Source organism: Panulirus ornatus, chromosome 6 (genome assembly GCF_036320965.1).
Source record: "Panulirus ornatus isolate Po-2019 chromosome 6, ASM3632096v1, whole genome shotgun sequence".
Classification (NCBI taxonomy): domain Eukaryota; kingdom Metazoa; phylum Arthropoda; class Malacostraca; order Decapoda; family Palinuridae; genus Panulirus; species Panulirus ornatus.
The window spans coordinates 54583468-54600491 of NC_092229.1; the positions used below are offsets into that span (position 1 = coordinate 54583468).

General features: G+C 41.1%; 1 protein-coding gene across 1 annotated transcript in view; it reads right to left on the reverse strand.

Annotated features, from left to right (window-relative positions):
• Nucleotides 1–384: 384 nt before the first annotated feature.
• The window catches only part of AP-2mu (adaptor protein complex 2, mu subunit), a 67906-nt gene continuing 51266 nt past the window's right edge, over nt 385–17024 (reverse strand). The window contains exon 12 of the mRNA XM_071662986.1: nt 385–688. Coding sequence (XP_071519087.1) covers nt 554–688 — 135 coding nt within the window. The 3' untranslated portion in view covers nt 385–553. The remainder of the gene's footprint in view (nt 689–17024) is intronic.

The window sequence follows — 17024 nt, forward strand, 5'->3', positions numbered from 1 at the left end:
ATATATATATATATATATATATATATATATATATATATATATATATATATATATATATTCGTTTATATATATATATTTTTTTTTTTTTTAATTTTTCAAAAGAAGGAACAGAGAAGAGGGCCAGGTGAGGATATTTCCTCAAAGGCCCAGTCCTCTGTTCTTAACGCTACCTCGCTGTCGCGGGAAATGGCGGATAGTATGAAAAAAAAAAATATATATATATATATATATATATATATATGTATATATATATATATATATATATATATATATATATATATATATATATATATATATATATATATATATATATATTCGTTTATATATATACAACTTTCCTACTGTTTTCTCATAAATACCTGGTCACTTTAAAATTAGTTCTTACTTCATCTTACATCATTTATTCAAAGCAACTTCATAGTAATATATTTCATCAAGAAAATAAGGCCAGTCTAGGAAATTTCCCCTGAATCATATCTTTACATATCAGACATTAAGAACAATACTGTTATGCCATGAGTAAAAACACTCATATGAAATGAGTTACAAGGCATTAGCATCTGGTCTCGTAGAGTCCCGAACGGCCGATGTAACGAACCCATTTGATTACGTCATGGTCAGAGTAGTTAAGCTTCGATTCAAACACCTTCAGGTAGCGAACCTTGAAGCCTGATGGAGCAAACGGCACCTTTTGGGGAGGAAAAAAAATACTTCATATTAGCAAAATAATTCAAAAGTACTGTGAGCAACTTTTTAGCTTGCTCCTTTCCGACATTGAATATAAATGCTGTAGCACTAGCAATAGAATGAAAACCAATTACATCACCATTATTCTCTGTAGCCCTTTGTGTTCCACAAGGTAGTGCTGGCAATTACCTAGAGTGAGGAGAGATGCGAGAACATTTCTACATTTACACCAACTACACTATCATTATTTTGGGCACATGCTACAAATGACTTGTGGCACTAGGGACTGTCATAAAACCATACATGATAAAATAATAAGCAAGCTTTAATTCAACATCAATTGCATCAAATATTAAAATAATTGCTATTCCTTTGCATACAACACAAGCATGATCCTCATCATATATTAAAAAACTGCTAGTTCTTTGGAATGATCCTAGTAAAACAAAAAAAATCTCAGTCAAATGGGGGGAAAAGTTTGTGCAGAGAGTAAAGAAATTTTCATCACAGTCTCAATCTGTATGCAAACTACACTGTGCACTGGTGAGAAAGAGAATAAAGAAAACACAGTGGAATCAATGACATCATTCTAGACAATAAACCTTTTCTTTGCAAAGAACAGCACTGCATTTGCAGATTAATTTAATCTACATTACAATGTAATTATATTTAACCTTCACTCTGTTTCCCTTCCTGCATTCAAAGCATGATGGTCACATCTGAAACCCTCATACATTTGGTTTCCAACAATTCCCACATCTAGGTCCAAAACCCTAGAAGCAAAGCTTAGAGTTGCTGAAATGAAAAAAGCAAAGTTTAGGAAAGAAAGACTGATATGGGAATATAAACTTTTTATTCTCTTCTTTTTACTGATCCTTGTTAACTTTTTCTTCAATCCTACTTCCCATGTATTTTAACCCTTGCATATATATTTCTTGAGTTAGACTTAAAATTCTTATTGCAAGCAAATTCATAACTAAGTTCTCTTTAACCTTTATCGTATCCAATGCAAAGAACTCTCTAACACATGTAAGATGAAGCAGTGGAAATGGTCAACTACAAAAATATTTGTGATATACATGCACTACCCCCTGGCTTTGAATGCTGATGAAGGTAACATACTACAGACATAAAATTTCAGTTCAAATGGAGTAATTCTTCTGATATGATCCATTCCTCTGTCTTTGAGATTACTGTCAAATATGGCCTACCTTTTTAGTATTCAGGTTCTTCTATGCAAGGTCTTAATATCACAGTTGTATCTGTTGCTTTTTCAATTTTTGCTCCTTTGTGAAATGGTCATACTCTACTTAAGTGAAAATGCATATTTAAGACAACTAAAACTGTGACCTCAAAATACGTCATGTGTGCCAGGTGCATATCATTTATGCATATCTATGTGGGGTCTGAAGAGGTAAAATAATACAAAAACTGGCTGACCTGACTATAACAGAGAAGGTTTCCAGTACTCGAAAACCAAACTTAACAGGTTCTATTATTCAAAATTAGACATTTTTAATTTCACAAGTTTTTCATTACTGCAAAGGATACATATATCTTTATCATGAAATCAAATCTTAACATTTGAGTTTCTCATATAGTGCCACATTATAAATCTAAAATAAGCCCAAATATTATGGCTACAGTTCTTAAAACTAAATTCAATATAACATGAACATAATACTACAGCAACAGTTCTTTGACTTTTTTTTTTTTTATGTTGAAGCCTCCAGTCAGGGACGAAAGTCCACATCAAGACAAGGGAAAGTAATTATGAATTTTTGAGAAAGTTAAAAACCTGTCTTTTGAAATGTGCCAGGTCATAGTTATTGGGAAAGACATGAGAGGAGACAGAGTTTCAAAGCACTGACATGTTGGGAAAGAAGCAGGTATCCAAATGGCCCACCCTTGAGCAGCTGATGGCCACACAATAATCACGTGATGCAGCAGCTTGCTGAATATTGCGTGGTCTAGCAAGTGATGACGGCACTTGCTAGGAGCAAAAACCAAAGTAATACCTACAGAAGAGGGAAAATGAACCAACACTGCAAAGTAAAGCAAGCAGGTCAAGTGTGGAAGTTAGTCTGGGACAGTTTATATGTCAGACTGCTTTTGACTCAACTCTGTCAAGCATGGATGCAGAGCTAGAACCACCCTAAATAGGAGAGCAGTAACTCATACAAGGACAAATCAATCCCTTGTATAAACGGAGCAACTGTCCAGAAGAAAAGAAGTCTCGACATCTATACAGGACACCCAGTTTCTTAAAGGCAAACTTAGCTATTCCAATAATGTGGGGTTTCCAAGAAAGAGTGGATGATTCAGTAATGCCAAGTACGTTCATTGAGTCAAAATGTGGATTACAGAACCGGCAAAGGAGAGAAAAGAGTTGTGAGGAGTTTCAACTGAGAGATTGGTAAAAACTGGGTCTTGGAGGCATTAAATGTAACAAGATTTAGTGTACCCCACCAAGATATCCTGTCCAACTCTGAGTTTATTGAGGAGGCTGTGCCAAGACAAGATACAGATCGAGTGAGAGAAGAGATAGCAGAACTGAAGGATACAAGTGCAATGGATTATTTGTAAACAGGAAATAGTTGAAAAAAAGGAGAAAAAGTGGAGGGGACAAGACAGAACCTTGAGGGACACTGCTGATGATGGAGAAAAGGGGGGGAGGCTGATCTATCAACAACCACAGAGATAAACCAGCCAGAGAGGAAGCTAGTTATGAAAGAGCAAAGTGAGGGAGGGAAACCAAAAGAGGGGAGCTCATAAATGAGACCCCCAATGCCACACCCTGTGAAAAGCCTTAGGTATGTCAAGGGCATTAGTAAGATAGGCAAAAATATCACCAGTGGATCTCACTTTAAGGTGATGAGAGAGAAGACTGATTTTCAAGGTGTTTGAAGTTGAGGAGGGATTCAAAGACTTTGGAAATGGAAGTGTCAAAGCAAGAGGACAATAGTCAAAGGGGCCACAATGGTCATCCATACTACCACATGCAAACCTCCTGCACATACTATATCACAGTATATTTCAATAATTCCTTCAACCACATATTCTTAAGACTTGATTTCTCGCCTTGTCTTGCTACATAACCTAATGTCACCCTCTGGCTTCTACTTGCCTCACTTAAACTCATTACTTAAGTCAGTCATTACCTAATGCCACCATCTGACTTCTACTTGCCTCACTCAAACTCATTACTTAAGTCAGTCCTTCTATGTCTTCCTAGTACCTCAGTACTCCTGCTTCCATTATCTACCATTACTTTTACTAAACTTCAGCTCTTTGTGATAAACTAATTCCTCAATCCATCTAATTACTACACTCTGCAACTCTCAAAATTCATTTCACGTGCCTGCACTCCACTACTCACTGTACTGTTAAACAACACAGACTTCAGTAGCATCCAACAATGGTTACCTAGACAATTACATCTGAAAAAAAAATCTTGCTTTATCTTGTTACTCAATTTCTTCTAATACAGTTTCATTCTTCAGCACAGTTTGGATTTCTTTCATTCACTTGGCTATAAATAATTATCAGCGAACAGCATCATCCTAGCTTCCAAAATCTTCTAGGACACTAATAATTTCTTTACATTAAACAAAACCTTCATCATACCAAATCTCCTTACACTGTCCTTCCCAAGCAATACTAACTTTCTATATCTTAAATTTACCAGTTTTTCTAGGGTTTTCCAAACATCTTATGCTTTATTGGTTGATTAAAGCTGTGGCTATCTCATTCTAACATGTTGCACATTGATGAAATATTCCCCCATAACAACACTTCACTTTGGTGTTATTACTCACTAGTGCACTAGGCAGGGATCTTTTCACATAGCATCCGACCATTTGGTCCTTCTAAGGTTGGTTGTAATAGAAGAAATCAGACACCTACAGATTAGTCTGGTAAGAGCAAAAAAGAAAGACTCAAGCAATATAGCTATACACTGCATATATAACTAGTGATGCATAAATATAAGCTACAGATGTGAAGCTAAGTATCTGTAACTAAGCTTATAAGCATATTATTCTATAAACTAGCAACTGAGTTGAAAGGCTTTGCCTCATTCAAAGTAAATCATGTGCCCACAAGTTTATAACCATTACTTCAAGTGACATCAGACACATCTTGCCTTTAGTACCTACACAGAATGAGATTAATAAAGCTTTGATAATTCTCATTACCTGTATTAAGTCATTTCTTAATCTTGTTTTTTCTATGCTAATTAAGTTTAATTATGTTGTATAGCCAGCTCTGATGGGATTTGCTTCTCAGTCACAGTGTAAATCATCATGATAGCTCACCAATGTATTCTATTCCATTCATGTCATTTTTCACATATGGTGGTCAAAACTGAACTGCTCAATTTTTCTAAAAGTCTCTTTGCAACATTTTTTGACCCCTGTTCATGTTTCTGTCAACTCTGGCATCATCAGTAAGCATGTTCTGGTACGATTCTGACTTGTTCGGTATATCCATATCCCGATCATCATTCCAAGTTCTTCATTTACCAATTCTTTTACCAACAGCCTATCATCTAAATATATCTTTCCTACCATTACAACTTATCATAATTTTTCAATCTTTAATACTCAATCGTGCATTTCTAATGTCTCTTACATACTTTTAAGAACATAAATTTCTGTAAACAGCATTTTAGCAGCATCTTTTCTATGATTACCTATCCAAATGGGTAACAGAAAAGTTTACATCCTTTCAAACATTTTTTTCATGTAAATGGCTGTATTACCCATTAAAGAAACTCTTCCCTTCATGTATATTCCTAACTACATCATCTAATTACTATTCATATCTTATCTTATAAACCGTTTTGAGGACGACCGCTTAGGGTTGTGGGACAAGCAAATTGGGAGGTAAGTTTGAACGGAGAAAAACTGGAGGAAGTGAGGTGTTTTAAATATCTGGGAGTGGACTTAGCAGCAGATGAAACCATGAAAGCGGAGGCGAGTCACAGGGTGGAGGAGGGAGGGAAGGTTCTGGGAGCGTTGAAAAGTGTGAAGAAGGCGAGAATGTTATCTCAGAGAACAAAAATGGGTATGTTTGAAGGAAAAGTGGTTCCAAAAACGTTATATGGATGCAAGGAATGGGCTATAGATAAGGCTGTGCAGAGGAGAGTGGATGTGTTGGAAACGAAATGTTTGAGGACAATATGTGGTGTGAGGTAGTTTGATCGAGTAAGTAATGAAAGGGTAAGACAGAGGTGTGGTAATAAAAAGTGTGTGGTTGAGAGAGGAGAAGTGGGTGTTAAAATGGTCTGGACACATGTAGAGAATGAGGAAAAATTTACTAAGAGTATAAGTGTGTCAGAGGTGGAGGGAAGAAGGAGAAGCGGGAGACCAAATTGGAGGTGGAAGGATGCAGTGAAAAAGATTTTGAGCAATCGGGCCTGAACATACAGGAGGGTGAAAGACGTGCAAGGAATAGAGTGAATTGGAATGATGTGGTATACCTGGATTGACATGCTGTCAATGGATTGAACCAGGGCATGTGAAGTATCTGGGATAAACTATGGAAAGTTCTGTGGGGCCTGGATGTGGAAAGGGAGCTGTGGTTTCGGTGCATTATTACACGATGGCTAGAGACTGAGTGTGAAGGAATGTGGCCTTTGCTGTCTTTTCCTAGCGCTACCTCGCACACATGAAGGGGGAGGGGGTTGTTATTTCATGTGTGGCAGGGTAGCGATGGGAATGAATAAAGGTAGACAGTATGAATTATGTACATGGGTATATATGTATATGCCTGCGTGTGTATATATATGTATACGTTGAGATGTATAGGTATGTACATTTGCATGTGTGGACGTGTATGTATATACATGTGTATGTGGGTGGGTTGGGCCATTCTTTTGTCTGTTTCCTTGTGCTACCTCGCTAACATGGGAGACAGCGGCAATGCAATTTAAAAAAAAAAAAATAAAAATATATATATTATCCCTGGGGATAGGGGAGAAAGAATACTTCCCACGTATTCCCTGCGTGTCATAGCAGGCGACTAAAAGGGGAGGGAGCGGGGGGCTGGAAATCCTCCCCTCTCGTTTTTTTTTAATTTTCCAAAAGAAGGAACAGAGAACGAGGCCAGGTGAGGATATTCCCTCAGAGGCCCAGTCCTCTGTTCTTAATGCTACCTTGCTAATGCAGGAAATGGCGAATAGTTTGAAAGAAAGATATATATATATATATATATATATATATATATATATATATATATATATATATATATATATTTTCTTTCTTTTCTTTCATACTATTCGCCATTTCCCGCATTAGCGAGGTAGCGTTAAGAACAGAGGACTAGGCCTTTGAGGGAATATCCTCACCTGGCCCCCTTCTCTGTTCCTTCTTTTGGAAAATTAAAAAAAAAAATGAGAGGGGAGGATTTCCAGCCCCCCGCTCCCTTCCCTTTTAGTCACCTTCTACGACATGCAGGGAATACGTGGGAAGTATTCTTTCTCCCCTAACCCCAGGGATAATATTATATATATATATATATATATATATATATATATATATATATATATATATATATATATATATATATATATATTTTTTTTGCTTTGTCGCTGTCTCCTGCGTTTGCGAGGTAGTGCAAGGAAACAGACGAAAGAAATGGCCGAACCCACCCCCATACACATGTATATACATACGTCCACACACGCAAATATACATACCTACACAGCTTTCCATGGTTTACCCCAGACGCTTCACATGCCCTGATTCAATCCACTGACAGCACGTCAACCTCGGTATACCACATCGATCCAATTCACTCTATTCCTTGCCCTCCTTTCACCCTCCTGCATGTTCAGGCCCCGATCACACAAAATCTTTTTCACTCCATCTTTCCACCTCCAATTTGGTCTCCCACTTCTCCTCGTTCCCTCCACCTCCGACACACTTATACTCTTAGTATATATAAATATATATATATATATAACAAGTATATATATAACAAGTAGCGGTGATGTGAGAAGGAGATGGAATGAGTATTTTGAAGGTTTGTTGAATGTGTCTGATGACAGAGTGGCAGATATAGGGTGTTTTGGTCGAGGTGGTGTGCAAAGTGAGAGGGTTAGGGAAAATGATTTGGTAAACAGAGAAGAGGTAGTAAAAGCTTTGCGGAAGATGAAAGCCGGCAAGGCAGCAGGTTTGGATGGTATTGCAGTGGAATTTATTAAGAAAGGGGGTGACTGTATTGTTGACTGGTTGGTAAGGTTATTTAATGTATGTATGACTCATGGTGAGGTGCCTGAGGATTGGCGGAATGCGTGCATAGTGCCATTGTACAAAGGCAAAGGGGATAAGAGTGAGTGCTCAAATTATAGAGGTATAAGTTTGTTGAGTATTCCTGGTAAATTATATGGGAGGGTATTGATTGAGAGGGTGAAGGCATGTACAGAGCATCAGATTGGGGAAGAGCAGTGCGGTTTCAGAAGTGGTAGAGGATGTGTGGATCAGGTGTTTGCTTTGAAGAGTGTATGTGAGAAATACTTAGAAAAGCAAATGGATTTGTATGTAGCATTTATGGATCTGGAGAAGGCATATGATAGAGTTGATAGAGATGCTCTGTGGAAGGTATTAAGAATATATGGTGTGGGAGGCAAGTTGTTAGAAGCAGTGAAAAGTTTTTATCGAGGATGTAAGGCATGTGTACGTGTAGGAAGAGAGGAAAGTGATTGGTTCTCAGTGAATGTAGGTTTGCGGCAGGGGTGTGTGATGTCTCCATGGTTGTTTAATTTGTTTATGGATGGGGTTGTAAAGGAGGTAAATGCAAGAGTCCTGGAAAGAGGGGCAAGTATGAAGTCTGTTGGGGATGAGAGAGCTTGGGAAGTGAGTCAATTGTTGTTCGCTGATGATACAGCGCTGGTGGCTGATTCATGTGAGAAACTGCAGAAGCTGGTGACTGAGTTTGGTAAAGTGTGTGGAAGAAGAAAGTTGAGAGTAAATGTGAATAAGAGCAAGGTTATTAGGTACAGTAGGGGTGAGGGTCAAGTCAATTGGGAGGTGAGTTTGAATGGAGAAAAACTGGAGGAAGTGAAGTGTTTTAGATATCTGGGAGTGGATCTGTCAGCGGATGGAACCATGGAAGCGGAAGTGGATCATAGGGTGGGGGAGGGGGCGAAAATTTTGGGAGCCTTGAAAAATGTGTGGAAGTCGAGAACATTATCTCGGAAAGCAAAAATGGGTATGTTTGAGGGAATAGTGGTTCCAACAATGCTGTATGGTTGCGAGGCGTGGGCTATGGATAGAGATGTGCGCAGGAGGATGGATGTGCTGGAAATGAGATGTTTGAGGACAATGTGTGGTGTGAGGTGGTTTGATCGAGTAAGTAACGTAAGGGTAAGAGAGATGTGTGGAAATAAAAAGAGCGTGGTTGAGAGAGCAGAAGAGGGTGTTTTGAAATGGTTTGGGCACATGGAGAGAATGAGTGAGGAGAGATTGACCAAGAGGATATATGTGTCGGAGGTGGAGGGAACGAGGAGAAGAGGGAGACCAAATTGGAGGTGGAAAGATGGAGTGAAAAAGATTTTGTGTGATCGGGGCCTGAACATGCAGGAGGGTGAAAGGAGGGCAAGAAATAGAGTGAATTGGAGTCATGTGGTATACAGGGGTTGACGTGCTGTCAGTGGATTGAAGCAAGGCATGTGAAGCGTCTGGGGTAAACCATGGAAAGCTGTGTAGGTATGTATATTTGCGTGTGTGGACGTGTGTATGTACATGTGTATGGGGGGGGGTTGGGCCATTTCTTTCGTCTGTTTCCTTGCGCTACCTCGCAAACGCGGGACACAGCGACAAAGTATATAAAAAAAAAAAAAAAAAAAAAATATATATATATATATATATATATAATTTTTTTTTTTTATTATACTTTGTCGCTGTCTCCCGCGTTTGCGAGGTAGCGCAAGGAAACAGACGAAAGAAATGGCCCAACCCCCCCCATACACATGTATATACATACGTCCACACAAGCAAATATACATACCTACACAGCTTTCCATGGTTTACCCCAGACGCTTCACATGCCTTGATTCAATCCACTGACAGCACGTCAACCCCGGTATACCACATCGATCCAATTCACTCTATTCCTTGCCCTCCTTTCACCCTCCTGCATGTTCAGGCCCCGATCACACAAAATCTTTTTCACTCCATCTTTCCACCTCCAATTTGGTCTCCCTCTTCTCGTTCCCTCCACCTCCGACACATATATCCTCTTGGTCAATCTTTCCTCACTCATTCTCTCCATGTGACCAAACCATTTCAAAACACCCTCTTCTGCTCTCTCAACCACGCTCTTTTTATTTCCACACATCTCTCTTACCCTTACATTACTTACTGGATCAAACCACTTCACACCACAAATTGTCCTCAAACATCTCATTTCCAGCACATCCACCCTCCTGCGCATAACTCTATCCATAGCCCACGCCTCGCAACCGTAAAACATTGTTGGAACCACTATTCCTTCAAACATAGCCATTTTTGCTTTCGGAGATAATGTTCTCGACTTCCACACATTCTTCAAGGCTCCCAGGATTTTCGCCCCCTCCCCCACCCTATGATTTACTTTCGCTTCCATGGTTCCATCCGCTGCCAGATCCACTCCCAGATATCTAAAACACTTCACTTCCTCCAGTTTTTCTCCATTCAAACTCACCTCCCGATTGAATTGACCCTCAACCCTACTGTACCTAATAACCTTGCTCTTATTCACATTTACTCTTAACTTTCTTCTTTCACACACTTTACCAAACTCAGTATATATATGTACAGTAGGGTTGAGGGTCAAGTCAATTGGGAGGTAAGTTTGAATGGAGAAAAACTGGAGGAAGTAAAGTGTTTTAGATATCTGGGAGTGGATCTGGCAGCGGATGGAACCATGGAAGCGAAAGTAAATCATAGGGTGGGGGAGGGGGCGAAAATCCTGGGAGCCTTGAAGAATGTGTGGAAGTCGAGAACATTATCTCCGAAAGCAAAAATGGCTATGTTTGAAGGAATAGTGGTTCCAACAATGTTTTACGGTTGCGAGGCGTGGGCTATGGATAGAGTTATGCGCAGGAGGGTGGATGTGCTGGAAATGAGATGTTTGAGGACAATTTGTGGTGTGAAGTGGTTTGATCCAGTAAGTAATGTAAGGGTAAGAGAGATGTGTGGAAATAAAAAGAGCGTGGTTGAGAGAGCAGAAGAGGGTGTTTTGAAATGGTTTGGGCACATGGAGAGAATGAGTGAGGAAAGATTGACCAAGAGGATATATGTGTTGGAGGTGGAGGGAACGAGGAGAAGTGGGAGACCAAATTGGAGGTGGAAAGATGGTGTGAAAAAGACTTTGAGTGATCGGGGCCTGAACATGCAGGAGGGTGAAACACGGGCAAGGAATACAGTGAATTGGATTGATGTGGTATATTGGGGTCGACGTGCTGTCAATTGATTGAAACGGGGCATGTGAAGCACCTGGGGTAAACCATGGAAAGTTCTGTGGGGTCTGGATGTGGAAAGGGAGCTGTGGTTTCGGGCATTGTTGCATGACAGCTGGAGACTGAATGTGAGCGAATGGGGCCTTTGTTGTCTTTTCCTGGCGCTGCCTCGCGCACATGAAGGGGGAGGGGGATGTTATTCCGTGTGTGGCGGGGTGGCGATGGGGGTGAGTAGGGGCAGACAGTGTGAATTGTGTGCATGTGTGTATATGTGTATGTCTGTGTGTGTATATATGTGTGTACGTTGGGATGCGTGGGTGTGTATGTTTGCGTGTGTGGACGTGTGTGTGTGGGAGTGGGTTGGGCCATTTCTTTCGTCTGTTTCCTTACGCTACCTCGCAGGCGCAGGAGAAAACGACAAAGCAAAATAGTAATAATAATAATAATAATAATATATAGGGGATATATAGGGAGAAAGAATACTTCCCACATATTCCCTGCGTGTCATAGAAGGCGAATAAAAGGGGAGGGAGCGGGGGGCTGGAAATCCTCCCCTCTCATATATATATATATATATATATATTTTTTTTTTTATTATACTTTGTCGCTGGCTCCCGCGTTTGCGAGGTAGCGCAAGGAAACAGACGAAAGAAATGGCCCAACCCCCCCCCATACACATGTATATACATACGTCCACACACGCAAATATACACACCTACACAGCTTTCCATGGTTTACCCCAGACGCTTCACATGCCTTGATTCAATCCACTGACAGCACGTCAACCCCGGTATACCACATCGCTCCAATTCACTCTATTCCTTGCCCTCCTTTCACCCTCCTGCATGTTCAGGCCCCGATCACACAAAATCTTTTTCACTCCATCTTTCCACCTCCAATTTGGTCTCCCTCTTCTCCTCGTTCCCTCCACCTCCGACACATATATCCTCTTGGTCAATCTTTCCTCACTCATTCTCTCCATGTGCCCAAACCACTTCAAAACACCCTCTTCTGCTCTCTCAACCACGCTCATTTTATTTCCACACATCTCTCTTACCCGTACGTTACTTAATCGATCAAACCACCTCACACCACACAATGTCCTCCAACCTCTCATTTCCAGCACATCCATCCTCCTGCGCACACTCTATCACATAGTCCAACTCCTCGGAAACAACCATACAGACATTGTTGGAACCACTATCCTTCAAACATACCTCATATTTGCTTTCCAGATAATGTTCGTCGACTTCCACACATTCTTCAAGGCTCCCCCAGAATTTTCGCCCTTCCCCCACCCTATGATCCACTTCCGCTTCCATGGTTCCCCCAAATTCCGCTGCCAGATCCTCCCCAGATTTCAAAAACACTTCACTTCCTCCAGTTTTCTCCCATTCAAAACTCAGCCTCACCGATTGAATTGACCCTCCAACCCTACTGTACCTATAACCTTGCGCTTATTCACATTTACTCTTAACTTCTTCTTCACACACTTTACCCAAACTAGTATATATATGTACAGTAGGGTTGAGGTCATGTCAATTGGGAGGTAATTTGAATGGAGAAAAACTGGAGGAAGTAAAGTGTTTTAGATATCTGGGAGTGGATCTGGCAGCGGATGGAACCATGGAAGCGAAAGTAAATCATAGGGTGGGGGAGGGGGCGAAAATCCTGGGAGCCTTGAAGAATGTGTGGAAGTCGAGAACATTATCTCCGAAAGCAAAAATGGCTATGTTTGAAGGAATAGTGGTTCCAACAATGTTTTACGGTTGCGAGGCGTGGGCTATGGATAGAGTTATGCGCAGGAGGGTGGATGTGCTGGAAATGAGATGTTTGAGGACAATTTGTGGTGTGAAGTGGTTTGATCCAGTAAGTAATGTAAGGGTAAGAGAGATGTGTGGAAATAAAAAGAGCGTGGTTGAGAGAGCAGAAGAGGGTGTTTTGAAATGGTTTGGGCACATGGAGAGAATGAGTGAGGAAAGATTGACCAAGAGGATATATGTGTTGGAGGTGGAGGGAACGAGGAGAAGTGGGAGACCAAATTGGAGGTGGAAAGATGGTGTGAAAAAGACTTTGAGTGATCGGGGCCTGAACATGCAGGAGGGTGAAACACGGGCAAGGAATACAGTGAATTGGATTGATGTGGTATATTGGGGTCGACGTGCTGTCAATTGATTGAAACGGGGCATGTGAAGCACCTGGGGTAAACCATGGAAAGTTCTGTGGGGTCTGGATGTGGAAAGGGAGCTGTGGTTTCGGGCATTGTTGCATGACAGCTGGAGACTGAATGTGAGCGAATGGGGCCTTTGTTGTCTTTTCCTGGCGCTGCCTCGCGCACATGAAGGGGGAGGGGGATGTTATTCCGTGTGTGGCGGGGTGGCGATGGGGGTGAGTAGGGGCAGACAGTGTGAATTGTGTGCATGTGTGTATATGTGTATGTCTGTGTGTGTATATATGTGTGTACGTTGGGATGCGTGGGTGTGTATGTTTGCGTGTGTGGACGTGTGTGTGTGGGAGTGGGTTGGGCCATTTCTTTCGTCTGTTTCCTTACGCTACCTCGCAGGCGCAGGAGAAAACGACAAAGCAAAATAATAATAATAATAATAATAATAATATATAGGGGATATATAGGGAGAAAGAATACTTCCCACATATTCCCTGCGTGTCGTAGAAGGCGAATAAAAGGGGAGGGAGCGGGGGGCTGGAAATCCTCCCCTCTCATTTTTTTCTTAATTTTCCAAAAGAAGGAACAGAGAAGGGGGCCATGTGAGGATATTCCCTCAAAGGCCCAGTCCTCTGTTCTTAACGCTACCTCGCTAACGCAGGAAATGGCGAATAGTTTGAAAAAAAAAATTATATATATATACTATTCGCTATTTCCCGCGATAGCGAGGTAGCGTTAAGAACAGAGGACTGGGCCTTTGAGGGAATATCCTCACCTGGACCTCTTCTCTGTTACTTCTTTTTGAAGAAAAAAAAAAAAAAAAAAAAATTGAAAAAAAAAAAAAAAAAAAAAAAAACGAGAGGGGAGCATTTCCAGCCCCCGCTCCCTTCCCTTTTAGTCGCCTTCTACGACACGCAGGGAATACGTGGGAAGTATTCTTTCTCCCCTATCCCCAGGGAAATATATATATATATATATATATATATATATATATATATATATATATATATATATATATATATATATATATATTTTTTTTTTATTATACTTTGTCGCTGGCTCCCGCGTTTGCGAGGTAGCGCAAGGAAACAGACGAAAGAAATGGCCCAACCCACCCCCATACACATGTATATACATACGTCCACACACGCAAATATACACACCTACACAGCTTTCCATGGTTTACCCCAGACGCTTCACATGCCTTGATTCAATCCACTGACAGCACGTCAACCCCGGTATACCACATCGCTCCAATTCACTCTATTCCTTGCCCTCCTTTCACCCTCCTGCATGTTCAGGCCCCGATCACACAAAATCTTTTTCACTCCATCTTTCCACCTCCAATTTGGTCTCCCTCTTCTCCTCGTTCCCTCCACCTCCGACACATATATCCTCTTGGTCAATCTTTCCTCACTCATTCTCTCCATGTGCCCAAACCACTTCAAAACACCCTCTTCTGCTCTCTCAACCACGCTCATTTTATTTCCACACATCTCTCTTACCCTTACGTTACTCACTCGATCAAACCACCTCACACCACACATTGTCCTCAAACATCTCATTTCCAGCACATCCATCCTCCTGCGCACAACTCTATCCATAGCCCACGCCTCGCAACCATACAACATTGTTGGAACCACTATTCCTTCAAACATACCCAATTTTGCTTTCCGAGATAATGTTCTCGACTTCCACACATTCTTCAAGGCCCCCAGAATTTTCGCCCCCTCCCCCACCCTATGATCCACTTCCGCTTCCATGGTTCCATCCGCTGCCAGATCCACTCCCAGATATCTAAAACACTTCACTTCCTCCAGTTTTTCTCCATTCAAACTTACCTCCCAATTGACTTGACCCTCAACCCTACTGTACCTAATAACCTTGATCTTATTCACATTTACTCTTAACTTTCTTCTTCCACACACTTTACCAAACTCAGTCACCAGCTTCTGCAGTTTCTCACATGAATCAGCCACCAGCGCTGTATCATCAGCAAACAACAACTGACTCACTTCCCAAGCTCTCTCATCCCCAACAGACTTCATACTTGCCCCTCTTTCCAAAACTCTTGCATTTACCTCCCTGACAACCCCATCCATAAACAAATTAAACAACCATGGAGACATCACACACCCCTGCCGCAAACCTACATTCACTGAGAACCAATCACTTTCCTCTCTTCCTACACGTACACATGCCTTACATCCTCGATAAAAACTTTTCACTGCTTCTAACAACTTTCCTCCCACACCATATATATATATATATATATATATATATATATATATATATATATATATATATATATATATATATATATAGTTTGAAAGAAAGAAAAGATATATATATATGGGAGGGTATTGATTGAGAGGGTGAAGGCATGTACAGAGCATCAGATTGGGGAAGAGCAGTGTGGTTTCAGAAGTGGTAGAGGATGTGTGGATCAGGTGTTTGCTTTGAAGAATGTATGCGAGAAATACTTAAAGCAAATGGATTTGTATGTAGCCTTTATGGATCTGGAGAAGGCATATGATAGAGTTGATAGAGATGCTCTGTGGAAGGTATTAAGAATATATGGTGTGGGAGGCAAGTTGTTAGAAGCAGTGAAAAGTTTTTATCGAGGATGTAAGGCATGTGTACGTGTAGGAAGAGAGGAAAGTGATTGGTTCTCAGTGAATGTAGGTTTGCGGCAGGGGTGTGTGATGTCTCCATGGTTGTTTAATTTGTTTATGGATGGGGTTGTTAGGGAGGTGAATGCAAGTGTTTTGGAAAGAGGGGCAAGTATGAAGTCTGTTGTGGATGAGAGAGCTTGGGAAGTGAATCAGTTGTTGTTCGCTGATGATACAGCGCTGGTGGCTGATTCATGTGAGAAACTGCAGAAGCTGGTGACTGAGTTTGGTAAAGTGTGTGAAAGAAGAAAGTTAAAAGTAAATGTGAATAAGAGCAAGGTTATTAGGTACAGTAGGGTTGAGGGTCAAGTCAATTGGGATGTAAGTGTGAATGGAGAAAAACTGGAGGAAGTAAAGTGTTTTAGATATCTGGGAAAGGATCTGGCAGCGGATGGAACCATGGAAGCGGAAGTGAATCATAGGGTGGGGGAGGGGGCGAAAATCCTGGGAGCCTTGAAGAATGTGTGGAAGTGGAGAACATTATCTCGGAAAGCAAAAATGGGTATGTTTGAAGGAATAGTGGTTCCAACAATGTTGTATGGTTGCGAGGCGTGGGCTATGGATAGAGTTGTGCGCAGGAGGGTGGATGTGCTGGAAATGAGATGTTTGAGGACAATGTGTGGTGTGAGGTGGTTTGATCAAGTAAGTAATGTAAGGGTAAGAGAGATGTGTGGAAATAAAAAGAGCGTGGTTGAGAGAGCAGAAGAGGGTGTTTTGAAATTTTTTGGGCACATGGAGAGAATGAGTGAGGAAAGATTGACCAAGAGGACATATGTGTCGGAGGTGGAGGGAACAAGGAGAAGTGGGAGACCAAATTGGAGGTGGAAAGATGGAGTGAAAAAGATTTTGTGTGATCAGGGCCTGAACATGCAGGAGGGTGAAAGGAGGGCAAGGAATAGAGTGAATTGGATCGATGTGGTATACCGGGGTTGACGTGCTGTCAGTGGATTGAATCAGGGCATGTGAAGCGTCTGGGATAAACCATGGAAAGCTGTGTAGGTATGTATATTTGCGTGTGTGGACGTGTATGTATATACACGTGTATGGGGGTGGGTTG